This window comes from Bufo bufo, chromosome 2 (genome assembly GCF_905171765.1).
Source record: "Bufo bufo chromosome 2, aBufBuf1.1, whole genome shotgun sequence".
NCBI lineage: Eukaryota > Metazoa > Chordata > Amphibia > Anura > Bufonidae > Bufo > Bufo bufo.
The window spans coordinates 466,300,678-466,328,338 of record NC_053390.1 but is presented as its reverse complement, the minus strand read 5'-3'; the positions used below and the strand labels follow the sequence as shown (position 1 = coordinate 466,328,338).

Here is a 27,661-nt window from a genome sequence, read left to right as displayed (position 1 = left end):
ACAGCAGGGGCCCGGCGATCAGAGACTGCCGGACCCTTGCAAGTGATCGGGCGTGCACCGCTCCAGTGCCCGCCTGATCACCATGACGTATTAGTACATCAAAATGCAGCAAGTGATCTGCTGCCATGACTTAGTTACGTCATGTGTCGGGAAGGGGTTAAAGTGGTTGTCATGTCAGCAAATGGCATTTATCATGTAGAGAAAGTTAATACAAGGCACTTACTAATGTATTGTTGTTGTCCATATTGCTTCCTTTGCTGGCTAGAATGGTTTTTCCTTCACAGTATACACTGTTCATATCCATGGTTATGTCTACTCTTCAGTCTAGCAGCAGCGATCATGTGTGCACAATATAGGAAAAAGCACAGGGACCGCAGGAGCACATATTGTGCAGCACTTTTTTCTATAGTGTGCAATCAGGGCCACCGCTGCTGGATTGCAGGATGGTCATAACCATGGAAACGAGCAGTGTATAATTTGATGGAAAAATTTATCTAGCCAGCAAGGGAGGCAATATGGGCAATCACAGTACATTAGTAAGTGCCTCATATTAACTTTCTTTCTTTGACAAATGCTATTTGCTGAAGTGAGACAAGTCCTTTAATTTGCAAATGTATTTATTTTATGCACTTATATAGCGCTACTATATTCCGCAGCGCTTCACAGACATTAGCATCATGTTGTCCCCAATGGGGCTCACAATCGAAGATCCTTTTCAGTATGTCTTTGGAGTGTGGCAGGAAACCTACACAAACATGAGGAGAACATACAGATGTCAGCCGTTTATACCAGAGTGTCAGCAATGTGCTGACACTCTGGTATAACCACTGGCCACCAATGAATTTTCAAGAGGAGGCGGGCGGGGGATCGTGATCCTGCCCCCCGCACCACCCGCAACCCCCTCCCCCCTGCACCACCTGCCGCCATAAAATCACTCGGGTGCAGGGGGGGGGGGGGTGTGAAAAATATATATTTTGGGCATTTTAACGTTTCTGACCCCCCCCCCCCCCCCCCGGCATTTCAGCCGGCATCCTGTTCGGATTAATCCCCGCGGCGCCGCAATTGCGATTTAAACTTAGGACGTACCGGTACGCCTTGAGTCCTTAAGGATTCGGGAAATAGGGCGTACCGGTACACCCTAAGTCCTTAAGGGGTTAATAGTCCCACAAAAGGACTTTGACATCTGGTCCTCTGCTTACATAATACACTATGCTATACTCTACATTGTATTCTTCTGATCTGGGCCCTTTAGAGCATGAGCCCATCTGTCATGTGAGAGCCAAGCTCCTGCTCATCTATACTTGGAAGAGCCACGCAGCACTTAGACTAGGCTGCCGTTAAGGCTGGGTTCACACTTGAGCGTTTTACAGCGCGTTCAAACGCGCTGTAAAACGCTCATCACATGAAAACCAATGCTTCCCTATGGCCCTGGTTCTCACTTGAGCGTTTTACAGCGCTGAAAAACGCGCTGTAAAACGCCCTACGCTCAAACAAGTACTTGAGCTTCTTTGGGGCGTTTTGACGCGCGTTTGTGGCCATAGGACATTGCAGTCAATCACACAAACGCGCGTTTACTATTGCAAAAAACGCTCGTCAAAAACGCGCGTCAAAAACGCGCGTTAAACGCGCATATCAAAGACGCTCAGATCTGAACCCAGCCTAAAAGGTCACAGCCTAGCTGAAGTACCAATCATGACTGCTGTAAAAAGTGGTCACTAATGGTTTAAATTATGTTTGTCGGTTGACATTCCTATCAATGTATTTGCCTAAGAAGCAGAGTTTCACATTGGAAACTATTTACTTAGGTTATACTTTAGACATTGCCTTTTTTTATTCTTTCAGGTTCTCATTTGTCGTAATTACCGCGGAGATGTGGACATGTCTGAAGTTGAACACTTTATGCCGATTTTAATGGAAAAGGAAGAGGAAGGGGCGCTTTCACCAATTTTGGCTCATGGAGGAGTCCGCTTCATGTGGATCAAACACAATAATTTATATTGTATCCTTATTCTATGTTCAGAGTATATACTTGTGGCCAAATTAAAGGGGTTCTCTGGGAATTAAGAAAATGAAAATTCTTAAATATTATTATAAATATATTCCCAAATACCTTTCACTAGTTATAATGACTCATTTTGTCTAGGGAGCGATCATCAGGGGAAATAAAATGGCCACCGTCCTAGTAATACACACAGAACCTGTCCTGATCACACAGGAGGACAAGTTACTTCAGAGCACTGAGCTAAAGAGTTGGCTCATTCTCCTCTGATCTGCTTGTCAGGGATGATCTTGAATACAGCTGATAAGATCTTGAGCTGAATCTCTGTAGAAATGGAGTTCATGAGGAGTCATAAAGTACAGAGAGGACAGACTGTGGTAATAGAGACTGCATACAAGTGCTGTTGCTCATTAGCCACATCCCCACCTCCTCTCTGTACTTCGTTTCCACATGAGCTACATTCCGTTAAAGATTACAAATCTGTGTTCAGGATCATAGATCCTGACCAGCAGATCAGAAAGGAGGATGAGGCAGTGTTAGCGGAGTGTTCTGAAGTAACTTGTCCTGCTGTGTGATTAGGAAAGGTTTTGTGTGTACTAATGGGACGACGGCCATTTTATTTTCCCTGATAATTGCTTCCCAGATGAGCCCATTATAACTAAGGAAATGTATTTGGGAATATTTTTATAATAAAGTAATATTTAAGTATTTTCAGTAGCTTCTTAATTTCCGGAGAGCCCTATTAAAGTATTGTTTAAAAATCTAATTAATAATTTTAAACTATTTTAATTAATAATAAGGCAGTAAGTTGATGAGACTTCTGAGACAGACTAGTTGATGAGACTTCTACCTTATGACACTATTGAAAAAGTTGGAGTTGGTAGGCAGCGTAATTGAAGCAACCAGTCTTCCTCAAATGACTTGGCACTGTGCTGGCAGCAGAGGAGGATAAGCGGAGCTAGTCAGCAGTCATGTTATGCCATGCCCCATCTCAGACTGTAATTCTTTTTGCAGAGATAGCAGTGATGGCCTCTTTTTTGTGTGGTACCAGGAAACGTACCAACCAGCCAAGTGGTGGCATCATCTGCCCATGTCTCTGCATCTTTGTCAGGAAAGTGACAAAAACAGAACTGGATCAGGATTGTGGCTCCTTTTGAGCTTCATTAGTTAGTACTGGTGGTTTTTAGCAAATCCATCATGTCTACAATAGCAGTGACACTACTAAGATAGGATACTTTTTATTTTAGATTTTCTGTGTTTTGACATGTTTCTGTTATATTTCACTTTTTTCTTTTTTTTAATCTACTTGTTTTGACTGCTGTGGCATGTGTTTTGTAAACCTTTTACTTTCCAGTTAACCTTAGCAGTACTTTAGTGGTTGCAACATCCAAAAAGAATGCTTGTGTGTCCTTGGTATTCTCCTTCCTTTACAAGGTGATTCAGGTGAGGATAGTTGCTGTTTCTTCTTGTGGACATTACTTTTGCTATTTCAAGACTGTTCTGTTCTTGATGGGTGGGGAGAAATGACAAATGATTTCGGGCAGTCATGTACTGTAGATTAGATGTAATTAAGCACATGATAAACTATAGACCTGCATCTTGATTTCGGGGTATGTTTATACATGGCAGACACAGTGAATTTTCAATTGCGGAATTGTCTGTGGAAAACTTGCAGCCTATTACAGTCCCATCAAAGTTTGTGAAATATCCACATCTTAAGATCCCTTTAGATGGGACAATTCAGCATGCTTCCTTCCTGGCAATTGCTTGCTCGTCAGTAGAGGTGCCCGCTGCTTTTACATGTAGCGATCTCAACCATAGTATGGGCAGGATCCATCGCTAATGCGATCGCTCATCCTCATACAGACTCATTGTTTGCTGGCAGCAGAAATTATTTAATCGGCACGATCTCCTGCCGCCAAACGACTATTTAAGTGCCCGCTCAAACCATCCAGTTACCCAACGAACGAGTGTTTCCAACAAACGCAAGTTAGTGATTATCTGGCGGATTCTTGGCCCTTTGTAAAGGGACATTTAACATGTCATTGTTCAGTCTGTAGTGAGCCAAAACTGGGAGTGGAGCCTCCCCAGAGATGAGGGATAATGAAAAGGTTTACGCTTGTTCAAGGTTTTTGACACCTGGTTTTGGCTCACAGTTCGCATCAGTGACCAAACACTGACGCGTGAGCTAGGCCTTTGTCCTGTAGTCAAGTGAATAGCCATGTAAACTTCATCTTTATAAGCCTTTTTTTTTTTTTTTCTATGTTGCTGTTTTTTTTTTACATTTTTATTTATTTTTTACATTTTTTTTTTTAAAGCTTTTTGTTACCTATAAAGAAGCCTATCTGAAATACTTAGCGCATGCTGTGACCCATAAAAGACTGCAATAAATGCACTACTCTAGTCTGTTTCATAATTCCCTATTGCCTGACAGCTAATGTAGCAGCGGCGTTTTTCGCTGAAATGTGGCACAAAAGTCAGGAGAAATGTTGCAAAAAGCACAGCGATTTTATTAATAATTTTCCTTAAACGCTATGTGAGGCACCACCCTAGAGTAGCAGAAATGTATCTCCTGAATCCCTCAGAGAGAGATTTGCTACATGTAAGGCCTCTTGCACACGAACGGGCACAGACTGTGAGCCAGCCGCATGCGGATCATGGACCCATTCACTTGAACGGGATCCGCGATCAGTCGGTTCCGCAAAAAGATAGAACAAGTTCTATCTTTTTGCGGAGCGGAACACCAGGGAAGCACTCCGTAGTGCTTCCTTTCCGGTAAATCGCAATAAGGTCATTGCTGTGGGGGACTTCAACTACCCAGATATAGATTGGGAAACTGAAAGCTGTAGATCTCCTAAAGGTTCTTAGGCTACTTTCACACTAGCGTTCGGGGCTCCGCTTGTGAGCTCCGTTTGAAGGCTCTCACAAGCGGCCCCGAACGGATCCGTCCAGTCCTAATGCATTCTGAGTGGAGGCGGATCCGCTCAGAATGCATCAGTCTGGCACCGTTTGTCCACCGCTCAGCAGGCGGACACCTGAACGCTGCTTGCAGCGTTCGGGTGTCCGCCTGGCCGTGCGGAGGCAAACGGATCCGTCCAGACTTACAATGTAAGTCAATGGGGACGGATCCGTTTGAAGTTGACACAATATGGCTCAATTTTCAAACGGATCCGTCCCCCATTGACTTTCAATGTAAAGTCAAAACGGATCCGTTTGCATTATCATGAACATTTTTTTTTTTGTTCATGGTAATGCAGACGGATCCGTTCTGAACGGATCTAAGCGTTTGCATTATAGGAGCGGATCCGTCTGGGCAGATACCAGACGGACCCGCTCTGAACGCAAGTGTGAAAGTAGCCTTAGCTATAACCAATTACCTTTCCCAACTGGTGCAAGACATCTAGAGGGGTAACACTTTTTGACTTGCAGGGGTTATCCTGGAACTTGGTACTGATAACCTATCCACAGAAGCGCCGCTTAGTGCTGCGATCTCTTCACAGCTTTTATATATAAGACTGCTATAGGTGGATCTGGATAGATTGGAGGCTTGGGCAGATAAGTGGCAGACGAGGTTTAACACTGACAAATGTAAGGTTATGCACATGGGACGGAATAACACAAGTCACCAGTACATACTAAATGATAAAACACTGGGTAACACTGACACGGAAATGGACTTAGGAGTTTTAGCGGACAGAAAACTTACCGGAACTGTAGAAACCAGTGTCAGGCAGCTGCTGCCAGGGCCAATAAAATAATTGGTTGCATCAGAAGGGGCATAAATGCCCGTGATGAGAACATAGTCCTGCCACTTTACAAATAACTAGTCAGACCACACATGGAGTACTGTGTACAGTTTTGGGCTCCTGTTAAAAGGCAGACATAGCGGAGCTCAAGAGGGTCCAGAGGAGGGCAACTAAAGTAATAACTGGAATGGGTGGCCTACAGTATTCCGGAGAGATTGAATTGAAAAAGAAATAATAACAAGCCACAATGTTTTTGTGTACATTTGTTCTTAGAGTTTGCAGTTAATTGGTGCATTCATGTTGCTACAGGTATTTTCTGAATATTTCAAAGAATTAGAAGAAGAAAGTATCCGGGATAATTTTGTCATAATATATGAGTTACTAGATGAATTAATGGATTTTGGCTATCCGCAAACCACTGATAGCAAAATTTTGCAAGAGTGAGTATTAATAGATGGACCTTGTAAGATGCTTGGAGGTTTGTAAAGTGAATATGAATTTAACATCTAATTAAAGGGATTGTCAGAGTTAAAAAAAATAAATAAAAATTGGGCAGACCCTGTATTCTGCTAAAATAATAAAGAAATACTCCTTTTCGCACCGCTTCTTCCAGTCCTCCCCGCCACCAAGGTTATCTGGATGCAGCAGCAATGTTTCATGCCCACAGGTCACTGTGCTGCCAATCACTGGCCTCAGCAGTGGAAGGGACATCACTGCTGAGGCCAGTGATTAGCTGCAGCCGTTACCTGTGTGCACACAATGTCACCAATGCAGGCGGGAAAACAAACAGTAGTGGGGAGGACCACAGCTCATTGCTGAAAGCATCACTGTAGAAGAGGGGTCAGTATCTATCTATTCTTTTGTTGTTTTAGCACATTTACATGGGCTGCCCAAGTTCTTATTGAACTAAGACAACTCATGTACATATCTTAAATCTCGAAAAGCATATGCCTTTCATTAACTGGATTCCTGATTTTGCATAACTCAAGCTTAATGAAGTATTCCCATCCTAAACCTTTATGGAATATCCTCTGGCTACAACCCACAACTATCTGGAGAACAAGGACCCTATGACACTCGTTTACAGATTCATGTTATAAGATCACAAATTTTTTGCTCAGACCAGCAGTGATTTTAAGAAAAAAAAAAATGTGTAAACTTCTGTCTGGAGAGTGCCCAACGCCCCTTTGGCTCTGAGATTTCATTGTCTGAGCGCCACTGATGTGAATGGCAGGCCATTTAGTATGTACTACAATTTGTGGCAACCCAAGATCAGACTGCCCAGATTTAAAATTCTGTGGCATGTCAGGAGATCACTTTTCAGTGATTTTCCCTCTTAGAATCTTTACAATTCTTTTATTCCGCAGTGCGAATATCATGTATTGTCCATGAACTATTACAGTACTTAAAGGGCTTCTGTCACCCCACTAAAGTGATATTTTTTTTTTGGGGCTAGTTAAATTAGTTATATAGCAATATATTAAAATATAATAGTGTTCCTTACTTTGATCCAGCAGTTTAGTCAAAAAACAAAGTTTTATCATATGCAAATTCGGTCTCTACCAGCAAGTAGGGCGTCTACTTGCTGGTAGCTGCTGCAGAAATCCGCCCCCTCCTCTTGTTGATTGACAGGGCCAGCCGGGATCTCCTCCTCCGGCCAGCCCTGTCGGCATTTCAAAAATCGCGCGCCCGTGTTGAATCTGCGCAGGCGCTCTGAGATGAGGAGGCTCGTCTCCTCAGAGCTCCCTCAGTGCGCCTGCGCCGATGACGTCTTCTATTTCGATGATGTCATCGGCGCAGGCGCACTGAGGGAGCTCTGAGGAGACGAGCCTCCTCATCTCAGAGCGCCTGCGCAGATTCAACACGGGCGCGCGATTTTTGAAATGCCGACAGGGCTGGCCGGAGGAGAAGATCCCGGCTGGCCCTGTCAATCAACAAGAGGAGGGGGCGGATTTCTGCAGCAGCTACCAGCAAGTAGACGCCCTACTTGCTGGTAGAGACCGAATTTGCATATGATAAAACTTTGTTTTTTGACTAAACTGCTGGATCAAAGTAAGGAACACTATTATATTTTAATATATCGCTATATAACTAATTTAACTAGCCCAAAAAAAAAAAATCACTTTAGTGGGGTGACAGAAACCCTTTAAGAAGAAATGATGATGCCTATAGTGTGTAGATACGTGCAGTTTGCTTTCACCCTTGATTCTTCCAAGGAGCAATGATTCAATAAGAAACACAAACTTGATCTGACAAAGATGTTTGTATTAATGTTTGCAATGTACTTGCATCTCTTATATTTTTTGTATACTGTTACGTATTCATAGGTATATCACTCAAGAGGGACACAAGCTAGAAACTGGAGCTCCTCGTCCTCCTGCCACTGTCACCAATGCTGTGTCTTGGAGATCAGAGGGAATTAAATATAGAAAGAATGAAGTTTTTCTGGACGTGATTGAGTCTGTGAATCTACTTGTAAGCAAAGACAGTATTTAATGATATCCTGGTCATAAAATAGCAGTTGAAACACTTAAAGCGGCTCTGTCACCACGATCAACCCTATACAACAAGGAATATAGCCTGGGAGAGTTGATGAAGCTGAGTAAATCGATATCCTTCTTTTCATGGTCATTGCTAGCGTTCAGGAGAAATTAACACTTTAATTTCTATGCAAATGAGCTGTAGGAGCACCAGGAGGTGGGCTTATGCAGTTTGAGCACCGCTTCAGCGACTCACCCCTGGTGCTCCATACTGACACCTCCCCTTAGATTGACAGTGCTAGAAGTGAGTCTAGGACTGATCTTTTGCGCCTGCACACTGGTTTCCTAGCATGGTACCAGCCCGCTACGTCTTCTGTTGCTTGCCGAGCAGCGAAAATGATTAGTGCACATGCACCGTGATTTCACTTAACCCAAATTGGAGGCACAACCGGCTTCATCTGCAGTTGCCGCCACCTCTGGTTTGGTGAAGTCACTGCGCGTGCGAACTAGTCATCTTCTGTGCTCGGCAAGCAGCAGATGATGTGGTGCGCAGGTGCCATGCTAGGAAACCAGTGCGCAGGCGAGAGAGATCAGCGCTAGACTCGCGTCTAAGGGGATAAAGGCATCAGTATATAGAGCACCAGAGGTTAAACCGCATAAGCCCGCCTGCTGGTGCTCCAATAACTTATTTGCATAAAAATAAGAGTTAATTTCTCCAGAACAGATATCGATTTACTTAGCTTCATCAACCCTACCGGGCTATATGCCTGGTTGTATAGGGTTGATCCTGGGGACACAGCCGCTTTAACCTAGAAACAAATGATAAATATGACTCCATGCACATGACTATATTTTTCTGCATCTGGTCTACATTATTTGTGGCTCCAAAAAAAGTAGAACGTGTCCTATAGTTGTCTATTTTGCGGACAAAGTATAGGACATTTCTACAGAAGAAAATATATAATGGGAGCAGAAAAAGAGTAATTGATGGTATTTAATTTTCCTAAAGTGGGGGCAGGATCTCTGGAGTCATGTATCATATCTCAGCAGTTCAGAAATAGATTATGTGAAGCAGGTTGTAACTGCTGTTTCTAAAGAATCATGCAGAGTATGTTACATGATTGTCTTTAGAGTTGATCGGGTATGTTCACACGAAGGAATACTGCAGCATATAATGGGTTAATCCTCTGTTTTCAGAGATGCCTGCCCGATCAGGGTGCCGTACGTTAAAGATGAAGGGCTACTGGTGTTGTGGAAGTCCAGCAATTTGTGACCTCTAAGAGTGGACTTTCACTTTAATGTAGATGTAGGCCAGTCAGGCTGCAGCGTGAGTAGAGTTGGGAATTTTTGATATTTTCTTTATTTATACACACTGATTCACACAACGGGGGACAGCCTGGGAAATGCAGTCCATGTGTCGCCTGCATCTCCTTAACCTAACACAAACGGACTGTGTGAGGAACTTTCATCGGTCCAAACATTGTGAACTAAGTATACAGACATATACAGCGGCGCCCAGGGATCTCACTGCACTTACTATTATACCTGGGTGCTGCTCCGTTCTCCCGTTATGTCCTCCAGTATGTTTGGGGACTTGGTTATAGTAGGCGGAGACTTAGGGGACTTGGTTATAGTAGGCGGAGTCTGCCCTTGTTCTGCTGGGCGTCTCCTTCTCCTAGGCTGTAGCGCTGGCCAATCGCAGCACAGAGCTCACAGCCTGGGAGTTTTTTTCTCCCAGGCTGTGAGCTCTGCGCTGCGATTGGCCAGCGCTACAGCCTAGGAGAAGGAGACACCTAGCAGAACAAGGGCAGACTCCGCCTACTATAACCAAGTCCCCGAAGATACCGGAGGACATAACGCTAGAACGGAGCGGCGCCCAGGTATAATAAGTGCAGTGAGATCCCTGGGCGCCTCTGTATATGTCATGATACTTAGTTCACAATGTTTGGACCGATGAAAGGTCCTCTTTAAGGATACAGTCTCAATCTGATTGCTGGGCTATTGCTGCGTGCTGATATGACCACAGTACAATAAATCCGTGATCTGATAGGGACTAACTGCAGCATAAATGACTGTTACCGTCTATTTGGGTCAGAGGAGCTACGGTTGGCCCGGGAGATGCGGCTGACGCGCACACCCCATGTTTCCCGTGTGAATCAGCCCTAAAGAGAATCTGTCACCAGATTTATGGTGTCCTAACAAGGGAAGCATAAATTAGTGAACAGTCCCTGCTGGATCGCTTTCTTTAATTGACCTAGCCATTTTTCCAATACTTTGTATTGAATAGCTCTAGTGCATGTTGATAAGTCGTCACATTCGAGAGATCCCGTCTCTCCCTGCCCACCTGTAGCTGATTTCCGTTGGAAAAAACGTCAATGGCAGGGATGTGGGCACTAATCAGCAAAGTGAAGTTCTGTAGATATGCTTGTAGTTCCCTTCAGTTAAATGAATTGTCTAATAGGCTTTTGTTTGTCAAAAACATTTCTTTTTTTGGGGGTATTGCTAGTAATAAATCTGTGCTTATTTCCCCCCTCTTAGGTCAGTGCCAATGGAAATGTCCTAAGAAGTGAGATTGTTGGGTCCATTAAAATGAGAGTCTTTCTGTCTGGAATGCCAGAACTGCGCTTGGGGTTAAATGACAAAGTTCTCTTTGAAAATACAGGACGTAAGTTTTATTCCTTTTGTTAGTTTCACAGCTTTTACAAAAAAAATGGAAATGTTCTAGTCAACGTACCTAGTATTTTAAACTTGTAAACAGTCGAGTCACATTATTATGACCACCCGAGTAACCACTTTATACAGCATGGACAGCATCTACACAGGCTGTGTGTGACTAAGGTCTGGTAGGTTGTCACAGGTATCTGGAGCCATGCTGACTGCAGTGCATCCCACAGATGCTGGAGGGAGGATCCATAGAGCAAACTCAATAATTAACATAGTACATAAGGCCGAAAAAAGACATTTGTCCATCCAGTTCGGCCTGTCATCCTGCAAGTTGGTCCAGAGGAAGGCAAAAAAAACCTGTGAGGTAGAAGACAATTTTCCCCACTTTAGGGGAATAAAAAAATTCCTTCCCGAATGAATATATATATTATAGTACAGACCAAAAGTTTGGACACACCTTCTCATTCAAAGAGTTTTCTTTATTTTCATGACTATGAAAATTGTAGATTCACACTGAAGGCATCAAAACTATGAATTAACACATGTGGAATTATATACATAACAAACAAGTGTGAAACAACTGAAAATGTGTCATATTCTAGGTTCTTCAAAGTAGCCACCTTTTGCTTTGATTACTGCTTTGCACAATCAGGCAATCAGACTAACTCCCTGGATCAACGACCCCTCTCTAGTAGCTATAGCCTGTAATATTATTACGCTCTAGAAATACATCCAGGCCCCTCTTGAATTCCTTTATTGTACTCACCATCACCACATCCTCAGGCAGAGAGTTCCATAGTCTCACTGCTCTTACCGTAAAGAATCCTTTTCTATGTTTGTGTACAAACCTTCTTTCCTCCAGACGCAGAGGATGTCCCCGTGTCACAGTCACAGTCCTGGGGATAAATAGCTGATGGGATAGATCTCTGTACTGACACCTGATATATTTATACATATTAATTAGATCTCCCCTCAGTCATCTTTTTTCTAAAGTGAATAACCCTAATTTTGATCTTTCAGGGTACTGTAGTTGCCCCATTCCAGTTATTACTTTAGTTGCCCTCCTCTGGACCCTCTCCAGCTCTGCTATGTCTGCCTTGTTTACAGGAGCCCAGAACTGTACACAGTACTCCATGTGTGGTCTGACTAGTGATTTGTAAAGTGGTAGGACTATGTTCTTATCACGGGCATCTATGCCCCTTCTGATGCAACCCATTATCTTGTTGGCCTTGGCAGCAGCTGCCTGACACTGGTTTTTACTGCTTAGTTTGCTGTTTATTAAAATTCCTAGATCCTTTTCCATGTCAGTGTTACCGAGTGTTTTACCATTTAGTATGTACGGGTGACTTGCATTATTCCTTCCCATGTGCATAACTTTACATTTGTCAGTGTTGAACCTCATCTGCCACTTATCTGCCCAAGCCTCCAATCTATCCAGATCCCTCTGTAGCAGTATACTGTCCTCTTCAGTGTTAATTACTTTACACAGTTTAGTGTCATCTGCGAGAATTGATACTTTACTATGCAAGCCTTCTACAAGATCATTAATAAATATATTGAAGAGAATAGGGCCCAATACTGACCCCTGAGGTACCCCACTAGTGACAGTGACCCAATCTGAGTGTGTACCGTTAATAACACCCTCTGTTTTCTATCACTCAGCCAGTTACTTACCCACTTACAGACATTTTCTCCCAGTCGAGCATTCTCATTTCATATGCTAACCTTTTATGTGGTACAGTGTCAAATGCTTTGCAGAAGTCCAGATATACGACATCCATTGATTCTCCGCTGTCAAGTCTAGAACTTACTTCCTCATAGAAAATGATTAAATTAGTTTGGCATGACCGATCCCTCACGAAGTAGTCCCACTGATGCTCAATTGGGTTTAAGTCTGCGGAATTAGGGGGCTAGGGTAGTTCTGTCAGTTATGTCTACCCGTGTGAAGGACTAGCTTTCCCATTGAAGCTTCTTGTAATAACACCTGCTCACCGCTTCGATCAGATAAACATTGAAGGGAGCCTTTTGCGCTGGCATGGCACACGGCCTTCTCTTTAATCAAGGGGTAGGGGTGTCGGACCCCGCCGGTCTGATATTGATTACTTATCCTGAGGATAGGTCATCAATACAAAATATCCTGGAAAACTCCAGACATGTCAGGAGAGGTTACAGGTCCTCTTTAAAGGGGTTCTGCACTTTGTTTTAACTGATGATCTATCCTCTGATCTATCCTCTGATCTATCCCCGACACCCGGGACCCCCGCCGATCAGCTGTTTGAGAAGGCAGCGGCGCTCCAGTAGCGCCGCGGCCTTCTCACTGTTTACCGTCGGCCCACTGACGTCACGACTAGTATCAACTAGCGTGGGCGGGGCTAAGCTCTGTTTACTTACAACTGAAAATTTTTCCAGGTTCCCACTACATTGTGTGCAATACTAAATGGTGACATTAGAATTTAGTGACGTGAGACATTCGTGCAACTTGTCCCGCAAAAAAAAAGCCCTTATGTAGCTATGTGAACAGAAAAATAAAAGGGAAGGCAGGGAGTAAAAAAAACAGATTTTTAAAAGTACTAAAACTTAGAAATATTCTGCCACAAGAAATGACACCTATAAATAAAGGGTTTTGTAGGGGATGACTATCCGATTGATCGGGGTCTAACCATCAGAACCCTTAGCAATTCCAAGAGAACAGGGTAACATGAGCCGCATTCTCAGAATCGGGGTGGAGTCCTAGCTATTGGTCCCACTATCCTGTGGATGGCAGATAACTTTTAAACTTGTTGCAACTCCTTTTATAGTGGGATGAAAATAATAATAAATGACTCCATGGAGATGATCAAGCTGTGCTTGTGATACAAATTTGATTACAGCCATCCAAAGTGTTAGCAGTGTTTTCTCAGATGATCATCTGAATAAGCTAGTTAAGGCTCAGGCACTAGAGCAATGCCATTGCTATCTACTCCAAAAATGTGTAATTTGGGCATATGTTTGTGTGCCAGACATCAGGCGTACCTTGCTTTTTGGGACAACAGTACGGAATTGTGTAATCCTTTCAAGACTGGGTGATTTTTAGTTTTTTTTTTGCCATAACTTTTTATTTTTTCATTCACATAGCCATATGAGGACTTGTTTTTTGCGGGGCAAGATGTACTTTCTAATGGCACCATTTACGGTTGCATACAATGTGGTCGGAAGCAGGACAAGAAATTCCAAATGGGGTGGAATTCTAAAAAAAAACCACTCTGCCACAGTTTTATGGGTTTTTTTTTAAACACCATTTCCTATGCGGTAAAACTGTTACTTCTATTCTCCTGGTCATTACGATTACAACGATACACCACATATATAGTTTTTCTTGCGTTTTAGCATTGCCATATTCTGACCCCCATAACTTTTTTTTTTTTTTTTTTTTTTTAATATGTACTGAGCTGTGTTACGGCTAATATTTTTGCGGGACAATACTTTTCATTGATACTATTCTGGGGTGTGTGACTTTTTGATCACTTTTTATTATTTTTTTTTGTGGGAGGTGAAGCGACCATTTTGACTTTTGCCCATTTTTGCTACGTACATTCTGTAGGTAGCACTTCCTGTTTCTGTATCTAACCATATCCATGATGCACTTTTTTCTCTGCCACAGCTCCAGCACCGCCACTAACACCCAGCTAGCTTGTAGCTCCTCCCACCCAGATAGTTACGTATCACTTGCCCCTATTGCTGATTTGACACGGACATAGGCATAACATCACAGGAAATAAGAAAAAGCTGCATGAACATGGTCATGTGACCACAACCCCGAATGGAAAATAAGCGCAATAAAGTTAAAAGAAATAAAATAGAAAATCACAGCTACATTCAGAAATTTATTATTTTGAAGGATGGAATCCGGAAAACCCCTTTTGGACAAAAAAAAAATTGGTCGCCTGAACAATATTTGATTAGCATCCAACAAATCGTTTTGTATACCAAATATGCAGTTTGTTTGCACACATTGATGACTTACATGATGTATGTCCTTATAGGTGGTAAGAGCAAGTCTGTGGAGCTGGAAGATGTCAAGTTTCACCAGTGTGTTCGTCTATCAAGATTTGAAAATGACAGGACTATATCTTTCATTCCTCCAGATGGGGAGTTTGAGCTCATGTCTTATCGCCTGAATACTCATGCAAGTGTGCTCATATCTTAGGGAAATTGCCTGTAGTTGAACGCTCTGGTTCAGTTGCACATTCTAAGTGCTTATTTTTCACTCTCTTAGGTGAAGCCACTCATCTGGATTGAATCTGTAATAGAAAAACATTCCCACAGTCGAATTGAATATATGATCAAGGTTGGTACATTTATCTTTAGATATCTCCAGAACTCCCATAGAAATGGAGTGGCTGAGCACATGCCTGAAGGGCCTCTCCATTTATTTTGGGCGTCTTCACAGGGTACAGGGCCCTAGTTTTTTGTGATTGTTGGGGGTCCCAGCCCAGCGCTGATCTAATAGTTATCCTCTATCCTTTGGATAAAAAAAACGCAGCAAAAAGTGTTATGTACCTAAACATAAAAACTGCAAGTCGTCCCGCAAAAATGAAGGCTTCTGTCGGAAGAAAACTAAAAATAATTATGGGTCTTGGAATGTTGGAATGCAAAACATTTTAATTTTAGGCTTATGTTATTTGTTCCAAAAAATGAAAAAAAATTCTCCCAATTTGACCGCCTGAACTGGCCCGATATATTCTCCACTCACTACTTTTGGCTTGAAAGGTCCCTCTTTTTCACTACACAGGTCTTATACTCCAGTCTCACAGTATCCATTAAAATACCCCATGTCTACTCTGACCCTATTCACATTCGTAATGGTACGCTCCAGGGGTGCCCCCTCTCACCTCTATTTTTCATACTATGTATAGAATCTTTGACAGCTGCAATTAGGGACAATCCTGACATCTTAGGGATCGAGAATTTAAAGGGGTTTTCCCATCTCAGACAATGGGGGCATATCTCTAGGATATGCCCCCATTGTCTGATAGGTGCGGGTCCCACCGCTGGGACCCGTACGTACAATGAGAATGGAGCCGGGAAATGAACGGAGGGTGCACTGCGCGTGCGCAGCTGCCCTCCATTCATTTCTATGGGGCCGTCGAAAATAGCCGAGCGCTGGCACGACTATTGCCGTCTGCCCCATAGAAATGATTGGGAGCATGGGCAGCGCTTGGTGGTGGACGGACCCCAGGAAATCTGGGGTCCTCCAGCCACAGCGATCCCCGCTTCGTTCTCGTTGTAGGTGCGGGTCCCAGCACCTATCAGACAATGGGGGCATATCCTAGCGATATGCCCTCATTGTCGGAGATGGGAATACCCCTTTTTGCTGGTGATTTTCTACTTACTTTGTCTAGCCCTCATATTGCTCTGCCCAATGTATTTACTCTGCTAGACTTTTTTTTTTTTTTTTTTAAGCTGTTTATCTTGTTATACAATTAACGCTACCAAAACTGAAGCTCTTCTACTTAATATATCTTGTACTCTTCAGTCCCTCCTCCAAGTGAATTACAAATTCCATTGGTGTACTAATAAATAAAATATTTAGGGATATATCTGACTCCCTCTTATAATACAGTATATGCCCATAACTTCCCTCCTTTATTTAGAGAACTTTGTCGTTTATTAACAAATTGGGCCACCCTACTGCTTTTGTTATTTGGTCGTATAGCCTTATTTAAAATTACTCTTCTACCTAAGGAATTATATCTGTTTGAAACGTTACCTGTCCCACTAAAAGATTTCTGTGCCTCAAAGTCCTCCTTTTTCCATTTCATTTGGGGTGAGAAACGCAGGATACCTAACAGTGTCCTCATGTCACCTAAGCATAGGGGAGGTTTGCAGTTCCGGATGTGGTATTGGATTATTGGGCTACACACTTGTGAAGGCTTCCTGCTTGGTCTAATGTTTATGCATATTTCAAATGGATGGAAATAGAGAAGCTTTGACTAGCTCCAATACATCCTAATTCCCTTCTTTGGTCAAAGGACAACCCCATGTCTTACCACCCCATGTCTTTCATATGTGATATTTGATATGTTTTCTTTAAGAAATTTTCTCTATCTGCTTCATGTTCCTCCATGATCTATTTTTGTTCACCCCTCCCTTCCCAGACAGTCTTACTTCAAGTTTTTCCAAACCATGGTTTACCAATCAATTTTTTAGATTTGCAGATATATTGGATTATAGAACATTAACTATTCTTCCATTTAACTGTCTTTAGATCTACTTTTAATTTCCCAACTGCTGCACATTATCAATATAGACAGATACAGCATTTTCTTTTAATCCCTCTTTGGTAAAAATGAAATCCCCCCCCCCCCCCCTCCCATGCATTTATTCCATTTTATCCTCTCCCCATCCTGCTGTACTTCTTAGACATCCATATATGACCAAGGGCTCATTCACACGACCGTATGAATGGTTCTGCAATTTTGCAGAGTGGGTGCGGACCCATTCATTTCAGGGAGGCCACAAAAGATGCGGGCATCACAGAGTTCCGTTCCGTGGCCCCATGAAAAAGATAGAGCATGTCTTATTCTTGGACAAGAATAGGCATTTCTATAATGGGCCGTCTGTTCCGCAAATTGGGTAGCATCCGTGTTTTGTGGATCCGCAATTTGCGGACAGCAACACGGCACGGTCATCTGAATGCACCCTAAATGGGAAGCTTTTCTAGATCGCCCGTTCTTGGCGGATATTTGGCAGAAAATATGGAAAAGAGCAGCAGTGACTTCTGTATGCACTGCTTAGAAAGAAAATCAATCTAAACTATTCATGTTTTGGTACCACACTTCTCCCCTACCACATCAGATTAACCCATCTCTTCTGGCTGTTTGATAGCAATGCCAGTCTGAAGTGGGATCTCTTCCTCATATTTTTTGGTCCTGTGTGACAATATGCCTCTTTTGGCAATTAGTACAAGATCTTATATATCAGGTGATTCGTATTAAATTTCCTTTAGGCCCCTTAGGCTGCTGGCACACAGGGCAGTTCTGACATGCATTCAGGATGCAGTTTTGCATTTAGCCAGTTTAGAAGCCTCATTAACCCCTGGTGTTCTGCATAGTGGGAATGATTTAATTATTTTCAGCTAGCTACAATAAAAAAAAACTGCATCCTGAATGCATGTCAGAACTGCATTGTGTGCATTCGGCCTTACTCTACTTATTTAATGAGTGACGGTTAGCCCCGGAGAAAATCTTTCAGACTAGTCATCCATATTCTAACAGCAGCTAGATGCCTTAGGCTATGTTCACATCATGTTCTTCCTATCTGTTTAATGTATACGCTAAATGGATGCCTCAGACTGATTCCATACAGTGGCATCGGTTCACCATAGAGTTCCATTGTAAAAAAAAAAGTATACGTTTTAGCACTGTAAAAAAAAAGGTATAGTTATTTTTTACCAAACAGTGCAGGATATAAGAACGTGGTGTTCGGACTGTAAAATCCATACGGTCGTGTGCATGAGCCCTTAGTCTGCAAAGTGAATGCTCACCAGATGATTGATCAAGCCCCAACCATCTTGTGTCTGTGTATGGCCACCTGAAGTCACGCAAAGGTTTTGCTTAACTTGGATTCCTTCCTCTTTATCACAGGCTAAAAGTCAATTCAAGCGCAGGTCTACAGCCAACAATGTGGAAATTCACATTCCAGTTCCAAATGATGCTGATTCTCCCAAATTCAAAACCACAGTTGGGAGTGTGAAATGGGTGCCAGAAAATAGCGAGATTGTGTGGTCTATAAAGTCTTTCCCGGTAAGATTAATTTCATTTGTCTTATGGAAGTACCAGGATTGTTTGTTGCTTTCTTTCACCAAGGATTTTTTTTTATTTTTATTTGTGCTTCTTTTTCTGCTCCTGTAGTTGGGATTGGGTATTTATTATTTTGTCTTTTTTGACCACATCCATATTGCTGTGGTGATAAAAATCAGTGCATCTTTTCTTTTATTTTGTGCTGTTGCAGGGTGGAAAGGAATACCTTATGAGAGCTCATTTTGGCCTCCCAAGTGTTGAAGCTGAGGACAAAGAAGGAAAGCCCCCTATAAGTGTGAAGTTTGAGATCCCTTATTTTACCACCTCTGGAATTCAGGTTTGACACTACATGAATGGCATTACTTATAGGTAGTATACTTATACTATAGCATAGCTATTTTTTGTCAAAGTACATGGTCCCATTGAAGGCAAGTTACCCAGAATATAGATTTTCTTTAACACAGTAATGTAGCATTTATGGAAAGGAAAATGGGCAAGAAAGGTATTTGTGTGTTTACATGATTGTAAATGTAAGAGAGATTAATTCACCTTCCGTTTTTTCCCCCCACTGTTTGTCAACAAATTACTTTATTCAGGAAAGGAACTTATCGAAGTTTTATATTCTTCTACAGGTCCGCTATCTGAAAATAATAGAGAAGAGTGGATACCAGGCATTGCCATGGGTGCGATACATCACTCAAAATGGAGGTAGGTGCAGGGTTAGCTCAGCAATGATGAATATTCCTCTGCAAAGGATGACTGCTGTATGTCATTAGAGATTGTTCTGCGGATCAATAAAACAAAAACGCAGAATGGTTTAAAATTTTAAACAAGTCTAACCATACTAATCCACTGCTGCTCCCATTCTTAAGGTTCCCAGTCCCCACTGGTCTCTATTCCCTGGTCCCTCTCGACATGCAGAAAATTACCACTTAGCTGATCACTGGCTGCAATGAATTTAAGCTGTTCTGAGCGTGTTAGAAAAAAAAAAATGTTAATCTGTCACATAAATAACTGTTTGTGACCTTAAAGGATAACTGTCACATTTAGACCCTAATTTCAATTTTCATATATGTAGTTACTAATAACATGATGTTCAGAATCAGTTACTATTAGACTGACTTACCCCATATGCAAACACATACAGACAACAAAATCCTTTGCGTTCAGTTACAGGCAAACAGTACTCCATCTCACATTTCATTAACTGCAGGTCTAAAGGAGTAATATACCGCATCCAGTGTGAATGTGGGATGAGTACATAGGTAAAACCATATGTGAACTCAGGAGGAGGGTAGGTGAACACCTGGGGGACATCTCACACAAACGAGACACCCCAGTGTCCAAACATGTACATACAGTCCATAATGGCAGAGCCCAATTGATGTTTATGGGCATTGATCTTGTCAAACCCCCATTTAGGGGAGGAGATTGGGACAGGAGTCTTCTCCAGCGCGAATCACGCTGGATATTTTGCTTAAAGGCTTCTGCCCCCCTGGGCCTCAACGAGAGGCTTGATTATGGCTGCTTTATCTAAATACCCCCTTAGGTGCCCCCTTTTGGGGGGATGGAACACTAATCTCTCAATTTGTATCATATTCAGATGGTACGTGGCCTCATGTATTCAGTCCTCTCCTATATGAGCCCTGTTCTTTGTTTTCTTGCAAAAAAATGCTAGTATTACCTTGCTGCGATTTTGGTTTGCAGCGTAACTAAGGACGCGCTAGATTCAGAGCGCTCTGCATGGTTGCCTGTTTATCGGTCTCCAGGCAACCTCCATAGCCGCCTCCCCACAACTGAGATAGGCCGCCTATATCACGTGGTATCAGCGCCAGGGTCTGACGTCGTGCGCAGTGCATGCGTGTGACGTCAGAGCAGATGATCGCAGGGCGGTCCCTCTAGGAAAGGCGCGCTTGGGTTCTATTTATATCCCGCATAGGTATGTATCATTGCGGCTGGTAGATGGTTATTGTATTCCCCAAAACTATAGGGACACTACCTTAATGAGGATCACCATACCCTCATACACCGACCAGCAGAGGAACATCATTCCCTCTGCAGAACTGCATCCCAATATCGGGAGGTCTGAAGGAACTTTTATTCTCAGCACAAGGGATCAGGTCCTAGATAGGGACAGGTATCCAGACGGGGTCGCCCTTTTTGGGGCGGGTGCTCTGTGTACATAGGCAGAATGGAAACAGTCCCCTTCCCCCTTTCTTAGGGTCAGATAGGGCACAGCTCCAAAACTGCCTCTACAGACCCCACGCCGCCACGGGACGACATCCTGGCCGGCATCACCCAAGTCAAGCAGACTACTCCTCCGTATTGATCCTAGTAGTCTGGTAAGATTGCTTGCACCCTCACAGGTGTAGCAGATTTCCTTTATCTAACTACCAGCATTGGGGTACCAGGCTTGGACCCCTCCTTTATATTTGTCATGTTGATGCATCTTTGTGCTGTATTTTAACAAGCATATTCCTCCCCTTCTCAGTGGGCCCTTTGGTGTTGAATCTTGGAATATTAGTGAGGCACCTATAATTCTGAGCCTCCTCTGTATTACCCCATATTTAATAAGCTTCAGCCCTTAGGAACCAGTCTGCATAAAACTGCAATTTCACTATTCAGTTAAGATGGCCTCCACTGCCCTCACCCTGAGGCTAATCCCGCCTGCCCTCTCTAGCCAGTAACAATAGCCCCCCAAAAGTGTCAGTAACCAGAGCCCTCCCCCCTAAAGGGTTAATCTCCTGCAGCACAAAGGGGTCCTCTTACCACATGTTGCTTTCATTTATACACTGAGCAGATGGCAGATCTCCTTTCCCTGGTGTGCGCTGCTTCGACTCTGCATTGTCCCAGTCTGCCAATGAGTGAGGGAGCGTCTGCCAAGCGCAGGGACAGGGAGAAGTGCACACAGCCCAGGCACTGTTATCAGCTGCTGGGGAGGACCTGGCTTTAATCATTTACTTATAGTCCCTGGCTGTCAGTAATCTGACCTTGCACGCAGTGTGCTCAGTCCTTCAACAGATAGACGGACCATGCCTAGCAACCCTGTTTTAAGCACAGGTAAAAGTAGGCAGTACAGGGGACAAAAATGTGGAATTAAGGGGTAATTGAATACACAGTGAAAAGTTGAAATAGGGCCACCAAGGAGATATTAATCGCCACAATCCAATACTCCCAAAAAAAAAAAGACAGCTATCCTTTAATTAACTGCTATTAATGCAGTACTACTACATTAGTACTGTTGATACTGACTTTAGATATCTACACTCCCCTTTTCTCCCACTGTGCCGCCTCAAAGCTCCAGTGTAAATACATTGAGAAGGCTCCTCAAAAGGTCCTCTGCATTATGGGGGTAATTTACGAACAGATATAAGCCACTTTTGAGGCATCTATCTGGCGCACATTCTGTTGCCCGCCATGTTGCAGGAGAATCTGCGACTTCTTCCGTTCACGCCAGGGCTAAAACACAGGGAGTAGTGTGGCGCTGAAGGGGACAAGCTGGCATTTGGAGAACTATGTCGTTTATTAACAATATGGGCCACACTACCGCTTTCGTTATTTGGTCTAAAATGACTGTCTTAATAAATGTGCCCCCTATGAGCGTAAGTCTACTTTCACTCTCACGTTTTGGCTTTCCATTTGTGAGATCCATTCCATGAATGGAAAAGGATCCGCTCAGAATGAATCAGTTCAGTCTCCATTCCGCTTTGGAGACTGACACCAAAACGCTGCTTGCAGCGTTTTGGTGTCCGTCTGATGAAACTGAGCCAAAGGGATCCGTCCTGGCACACAATGTAAGTCAATGGGGACGGATCAGTTTTCTCTGACACAATAGAAAACGGATCCGTCCTCCATTGACTTTCAATGGTGTTCAAGACGGATCCGTCTTGACTATGTTAAAGATAATACAAACGGATCCGTTCTGAACGGATGCAGACGGTTGTACTATCTGAACGGATCCGTCCATGACGGATCCGCACAAAACGCTAGTGTGAAAGTAGCCTAAGCTGATAAGTCCTGGCAGTGTATTACATCAGAGCTTTACAACGTAAGCCTAGGATAGAGGGAAAGTATAGACATCTAAAGTACCAATTGGAGGTCAGCATCAGCAGTAGTACTGCAGTTAATAATGGTTAATTGGGGGTCACAGATTCCTTTTAAGACTATCTAAAGTCCACTAATGCTATTATACCTTAAAACCAATCTGAAAATCTCCTGAATGATGAACCCTGTAATCAAACACAATGGTGGAGATTCATTATTAGTATTTGACAGCACAGAACTAGACCAGGCAGGCAGAAGATGTGCCAAAGTTATCAGACTAAGGCGACTTTCACACTTGCGTTGTTAATTCCGGTATTGAGGTCCGGCAGGGGAACTCAATACCGGAATTAAACAGAACCTTTTTGATTTGGCACATCAGGATGCATCTGTTCCGTTAGGATGCAGTTGTGTGAAATCAAAACGGATCTGTCACTAAACATATTAAGAGTCGATGGGTGATGGGTCCGTTTTTTTTGGCTCCTAAATAAACGGATCAGACACCATTGACTTACATTTTTTTCAGTTCCGGATCTGTTATTTTTCAGTTTTTATGACCAGACACAAAACCTCAGCTTGCAGTGGTTATGTGTCCAGTCACAAAACGGTATGTTGCCAAAATGGAAGAGATCCTGATGCATCCTGAATGGATCTCTTTCCATTCAGAATTCATGAGTACAAAACGGAACACTGCAAGTGTAAAAGTAGCCTAAGGGCTCATTCAGATGGCCGTATGTTGCTTTGTGCATCTGATCCACAATTCCGTGGATTAGATGCAGACCCATTCACAACGGTGGTGCCCCAAAAGATGTGGACAGCACATCTTGAAAATCAGGACGTGGCCCCATTGAGGTTTATGGGTCTTCAAAAATGTGGAATGCAGTGTGTTTTTTGAGGACATGCTGAACTGTCTGCAAGAAAATGCGGATATCAAATAACATACGACCGTCTGAATGAGCCCCAAGGGTGCATTCACACGACTGTATGTATTTTGTAGTCTGCAAAAAATACGAAAGCCATGTGTGTGATGTCTGTGATCTCACAGGCTGGAAGCTGTATGAGTAATACACACAGTATTACTCATACAGCCAATGCATTCCAATACAGAAGTATTGGAATGCATTGTAAAGGGGATTAGACCCCCAAAAGTTCAAGTCCCAAAGTGGGACAAAAAAATTAAGTTTCAAGTAAAAACAAACAAAAACGTCATTTTCCCCAAATAAAGTTAAAAAAAAAATTGGGGGAGGGGAGAGAGAAAGTATACATATTAGGTATCGCCGTGTCCATATTGACCGGCTCTATAAACATATTACATATCCTAACCCCTCAGATGAACACTGTAAAAAAATTTAACTGTGCTAAATAATTTTTTTGTCACCTTACATCACAAAAAGTACAACCGCAAGCGATCAAAAAGGCGTTTGCCCACCAAAATAGTACCAATCTAACCGTCCCCTCATCCCGCAAAAAATGAGCCCCTGAGATAATCGCCCGAAAACACTATGGCTCTCAGAATATGGAGACACTAAGACATGATTTATTTATTAATTTTTTCAAAAATATTATTGTCTAAAACTTGCATAAATAAAAAAAAGTATACATATTGGGTATCGCCGCGTCCGTGACAACCTGGTCTATAAAAATATTACATGATCTAACCTGTCAGATGAATGTTGTAAATAACAAAAAATAAAAACTGTGCCAAAACAGCTATTTCTTGTTATCTTGCCTCACAAAAAGTGTAATATAGAGCAACCAAAAATCATATGTACCCTAAACTAGTACCAACAATACTGCCACCCTATCCCGTAGTTTCTAAAATGGGGCCACTTTTTGGAGTTTCTACTCTAGGGGTGCATCAGGGGAGCTTCAAATGGGACATGGTGTCAAAAAAAAACCAGTCCAGCAAAATCTGCCTTCCAAAAACCGGATGGCATTCCTTTCCTTCTGCGCCCTGCCGTGTGCCCGTACAGCTGTTCACGACCACATATGGGGTGTTTCTGTAAACTACAGAATCAGGGCCATAAATATTGAGTTTGGTTTGGCTGTCAACCCTTGCTTTGTTACTGGGAAAAATGGATTAAAATGGAACATTTGCCAAAAAATTTAAATTCTGAAATTTCATCTCCATTTGCCAATAACTCTTGTGGAACACCTAAAGGGTTAATGACTTTTGTAAAATCAGTTTTGAATACCTTGAGGGGTGTAGTTTCATTTTTGGGTGGTTTCTATTATGCAAGCCTTGCAAAGTGACTTCAGACCTGAACTGGTCCCTAAAAATTGGGTTTTTGAAAATTTCTGAAAAATTTCAAGATTTGCTTCTAAACTTCTAAGCCTTGTAACATCTCCAAAAAATATCATTCCCAAAAGGATCCAAACATGAAGTAGACATATGGGGAATGTAAAGTAATAACTATTACTTTAGACAGAAGAGATGCCGGGCTGCATGAACAAGTGGATGATTGGAGTTGAATTATTTTATTTTTTAACCCCTCCATCCCTATTTTACTAAGCATTCTGTATTCAGAATGCTATTATTTTCCCTTTATAACCATGTTATAAGGGAAAAAAATAATGATTGGGTCCCCATCCCGATCATCTCCTAGCAACCATGTGTGAAAATCGCACCGCATCCGCACTTGCTTGCGGATGCTTGCGATTTTCACGCAGCCCCATTTACTTCTATGGGGCCTGCGTTGCATGAAAAACGCACAATATAGAGCATGCTGCGATTTTCATGCAACGCACAAGCGATGCGTGAAAATCACCGCTCATGGGCACAGCCTCATAGAAATGAATGGGTCCGGATTCAGTGCGGGTGCAATGCGTTCACCTCACTCATTGCGCCCGTGTGAAAGATGCCTTAGGGTGCGTTCACATGCGGCAAACTCCATTAGGTGAATGAAACTGATTTTCACTCGCTGAATTTTCTGCCACAAAATCTGCTGTGTGTGAAGGCACCCTTTATAGGCGTAAATAAAGTGAAAACTCGATTTTATGAAATCCTTGACCTTATGTTGATTATGATAAACACATTATACTGACTGAAGCAGTCATTAGTATTTAAAGCCAGAGATTTCATGTACAAGTCATTTTAATTGAGAAAGCAGTCCAGATGACTTGTTAAATGAAAAAATGCAAGCCTAGTTGCCTTACATTGGACCTAGTATTTCAAAAGCGATTTATTCAAGGAGTTACAGTACTTCCTTTGCTTCTTGTTGTTTCTTGCTTTGAAGATCTGATTTGGTTCTCTACATGCATACATTTGAGGATAATTACACAAATTGTAATAGCAAATTGCATTGTAGAATCACCTCAATTCTATTGCAGTGAACTGATACTTTTATTCTTCCCTCTCTCCAATAGACTATCAGCTTCGAACACAGTAAAGAAGTGTCAACCTATGGCTCACGTAATATTTAGTAGAAACCAGAATTATATATATGAAGGTTCAATTAGATAGGTGCATTGTGGAACATGGAAGAAATCTGCTGTAATTGATGGTTACAAGACCCTGTATACAAGCTGCTACACAGTTGTCCATATTTACAGAAAAAAAGACTTATCTAGATGGTGTTGACTGACATCCTGGAAAGCATTTTCTGTGTCTGCATGGTAATTTTTTTGTTCTGGATTTTCCAGGGTAACCCCACTATAATCTGTTACACACGTCATTTGTATAAAAAAAAATTTTTAAGCATATTTGCAATGTGCCTGTATTGAAGTGCCATCATCTTAAATGCATTTTGACCTGAAGATGAATCCTGGATTGATGGGACATAGTGTTTTGCAGCGTCAGACAACCACCCCTTTTTAATGTTGGATTTCTGTTACAAAAGTGAGAGCTTACCTCAGTAGAGACCATTTTTGAGCTTTACGGATGCCTCGGGTCATGAGGACCTATTTCAGTATTTTTTTTTTTTTCTATGCTATTAAGAAGTATTCAGAAGACATATTGTTGGATACTTTATAAGCTAATAGATGTAATGACTTCCTTTTGATTGGAAATATTTCTCCTATAGACCAAGAGACCAATACAGTTTGTTCAATTTTCACAAGAAAGCAAAAGTAAATTAAATCTGTAGGACACTTTCCTTCGTCACTAGATGCCATTTTTATCTGTGCAGATGTTATGTTGGCTTTACTGTGTTTTTGATGCATTAAAATGCAAATTCAATGTTAAGTTTTCAGTTTTTACACATTTATACACCCTTTCTATCCCCAGTCCTTTTAAAAACCAAGGAACATAACATCTTAATAAGCTTTTTTTTTTTATATATATATTTATTTATTCATAAATATAAATATTTTTCCTTTACTGGGATGAAAATTTTAGTGTATGGTGTCATAGGCTCAAAGAAAACCAATTACCGGTAATCTAAATTTTCCCCCTTCACCTATGACAGAAACCATGGAGAGTAAGCAAGAAAACTTACTAGGGCGGGACAGCAGCCCTAGCCTGCTTTACAGATTTGCTCTATGGAAGCGAAATCACTCTCTGCCCAAGAAGTAGCAACTGACCTAGTAGAGTGGGCCCCGAAGGTGGATACACAAATGAGATTGCCTGACTAATCCATCTAGCTTTGGTCTGGGACCAGGCAGCAGATCCCTTCTTAAGGACCTTGATATTGTAACAGCCAGAAGAAGACTTCTATGGCTGTGTAGCCTGCAGGTATTGAATGATGCATCTTCTAACATCCGAGGAATGGAATTTTGATTCCTTACTGTTCTTAGTAGAAGAGCAAAACCACTTTCTGGGTGCAATGAAAACTGGAAGAGACCTTAGGTAAGAAGGATCAGGAGAAATAATCACCCAATCCTCCAAAACTAGCAGGTACGGATTGTCGGTAGAAAAACGGCTATTTCACTAACCCTTCTGCCAGAGGTAATGGCCAAAAGAAAAGCCAGCTTAAGGCAGAATGCACGCGGTCTGTGGTATCCCAGCCTGGC

At 42.3% G+C, this 27,661-nt stretch overlaps 1 protein-coding gene and 1 long non-coding RNA gene across 2 annotated transcripts in view; one reads left to right on the top strand and one right to left on the bottom strand.

Moving 5' to 3' along the window:
- The window catches only part of LOC120989518 (AP-1 complex subunit mu-1), a 50,251-nt gene extending 23,357 nt beyond the window's left edge, over window positions 1-26,894 (top strand). The window contains exons 2-12 of the mRNA XM_040417667.1: window positions 1,843-1,999; window positions 3,375-3,442; window positions 6,055-6,185; window positions 8,073-8,220; window positions 10,764-10,890; window positions 14,912-15,054; window positions 15,145-15,216; window positions 18,515-18,673; window positions 18,882-19,007; window positions 19,303-19,378; window positions 26,078-26,894. Of these exons, the coding sequence (XP_040273601.1) occupies window positions 1,843-1,999; window positions 3,375-3,442; window positions 6,055-6,185; window positions 8,073-8,220; window positions 10,764-10,890; window positions 14,912-15,054; window positions 15,145-15,216; window positions 18,515-18,673; window positions 18,882-19,007; window positions 19,303-19,378; window positions 26,078-26,100 (1,230 nt within the window). The 3' untranslated portion in view covers window positions 26,101-26,894. The remainder of the gene's footprint in view (window positions 1-1,842; window positions 2,000-3,374; window positions 3,443-6,054; window positions 6,186-8,072; window positions 8,221-10,763; window positions 10,891-14,911; window positions 15,055-15,144; window positions 15,217-18,514; window positions 18,674-18,881; window positions 19,008-19,302; window positions 19,379-26,077) is intronic.
- Window positions 314-16,961, bottom strand: LOC120989519. The gene is made up of 3 exons (XR_005776270.1): window positions 16,398-16,961; window positions 12,531-12,533; window positions 314-324 (listed from the first exon to the last, which is right to left on the bottom strand). It is a non-coding gene; the product is annotated as an uncharacterized LOC120989519 (long non-coding RNA).
- Window positions 26,895-27,661: the final 767 nt, after the last annotated feature.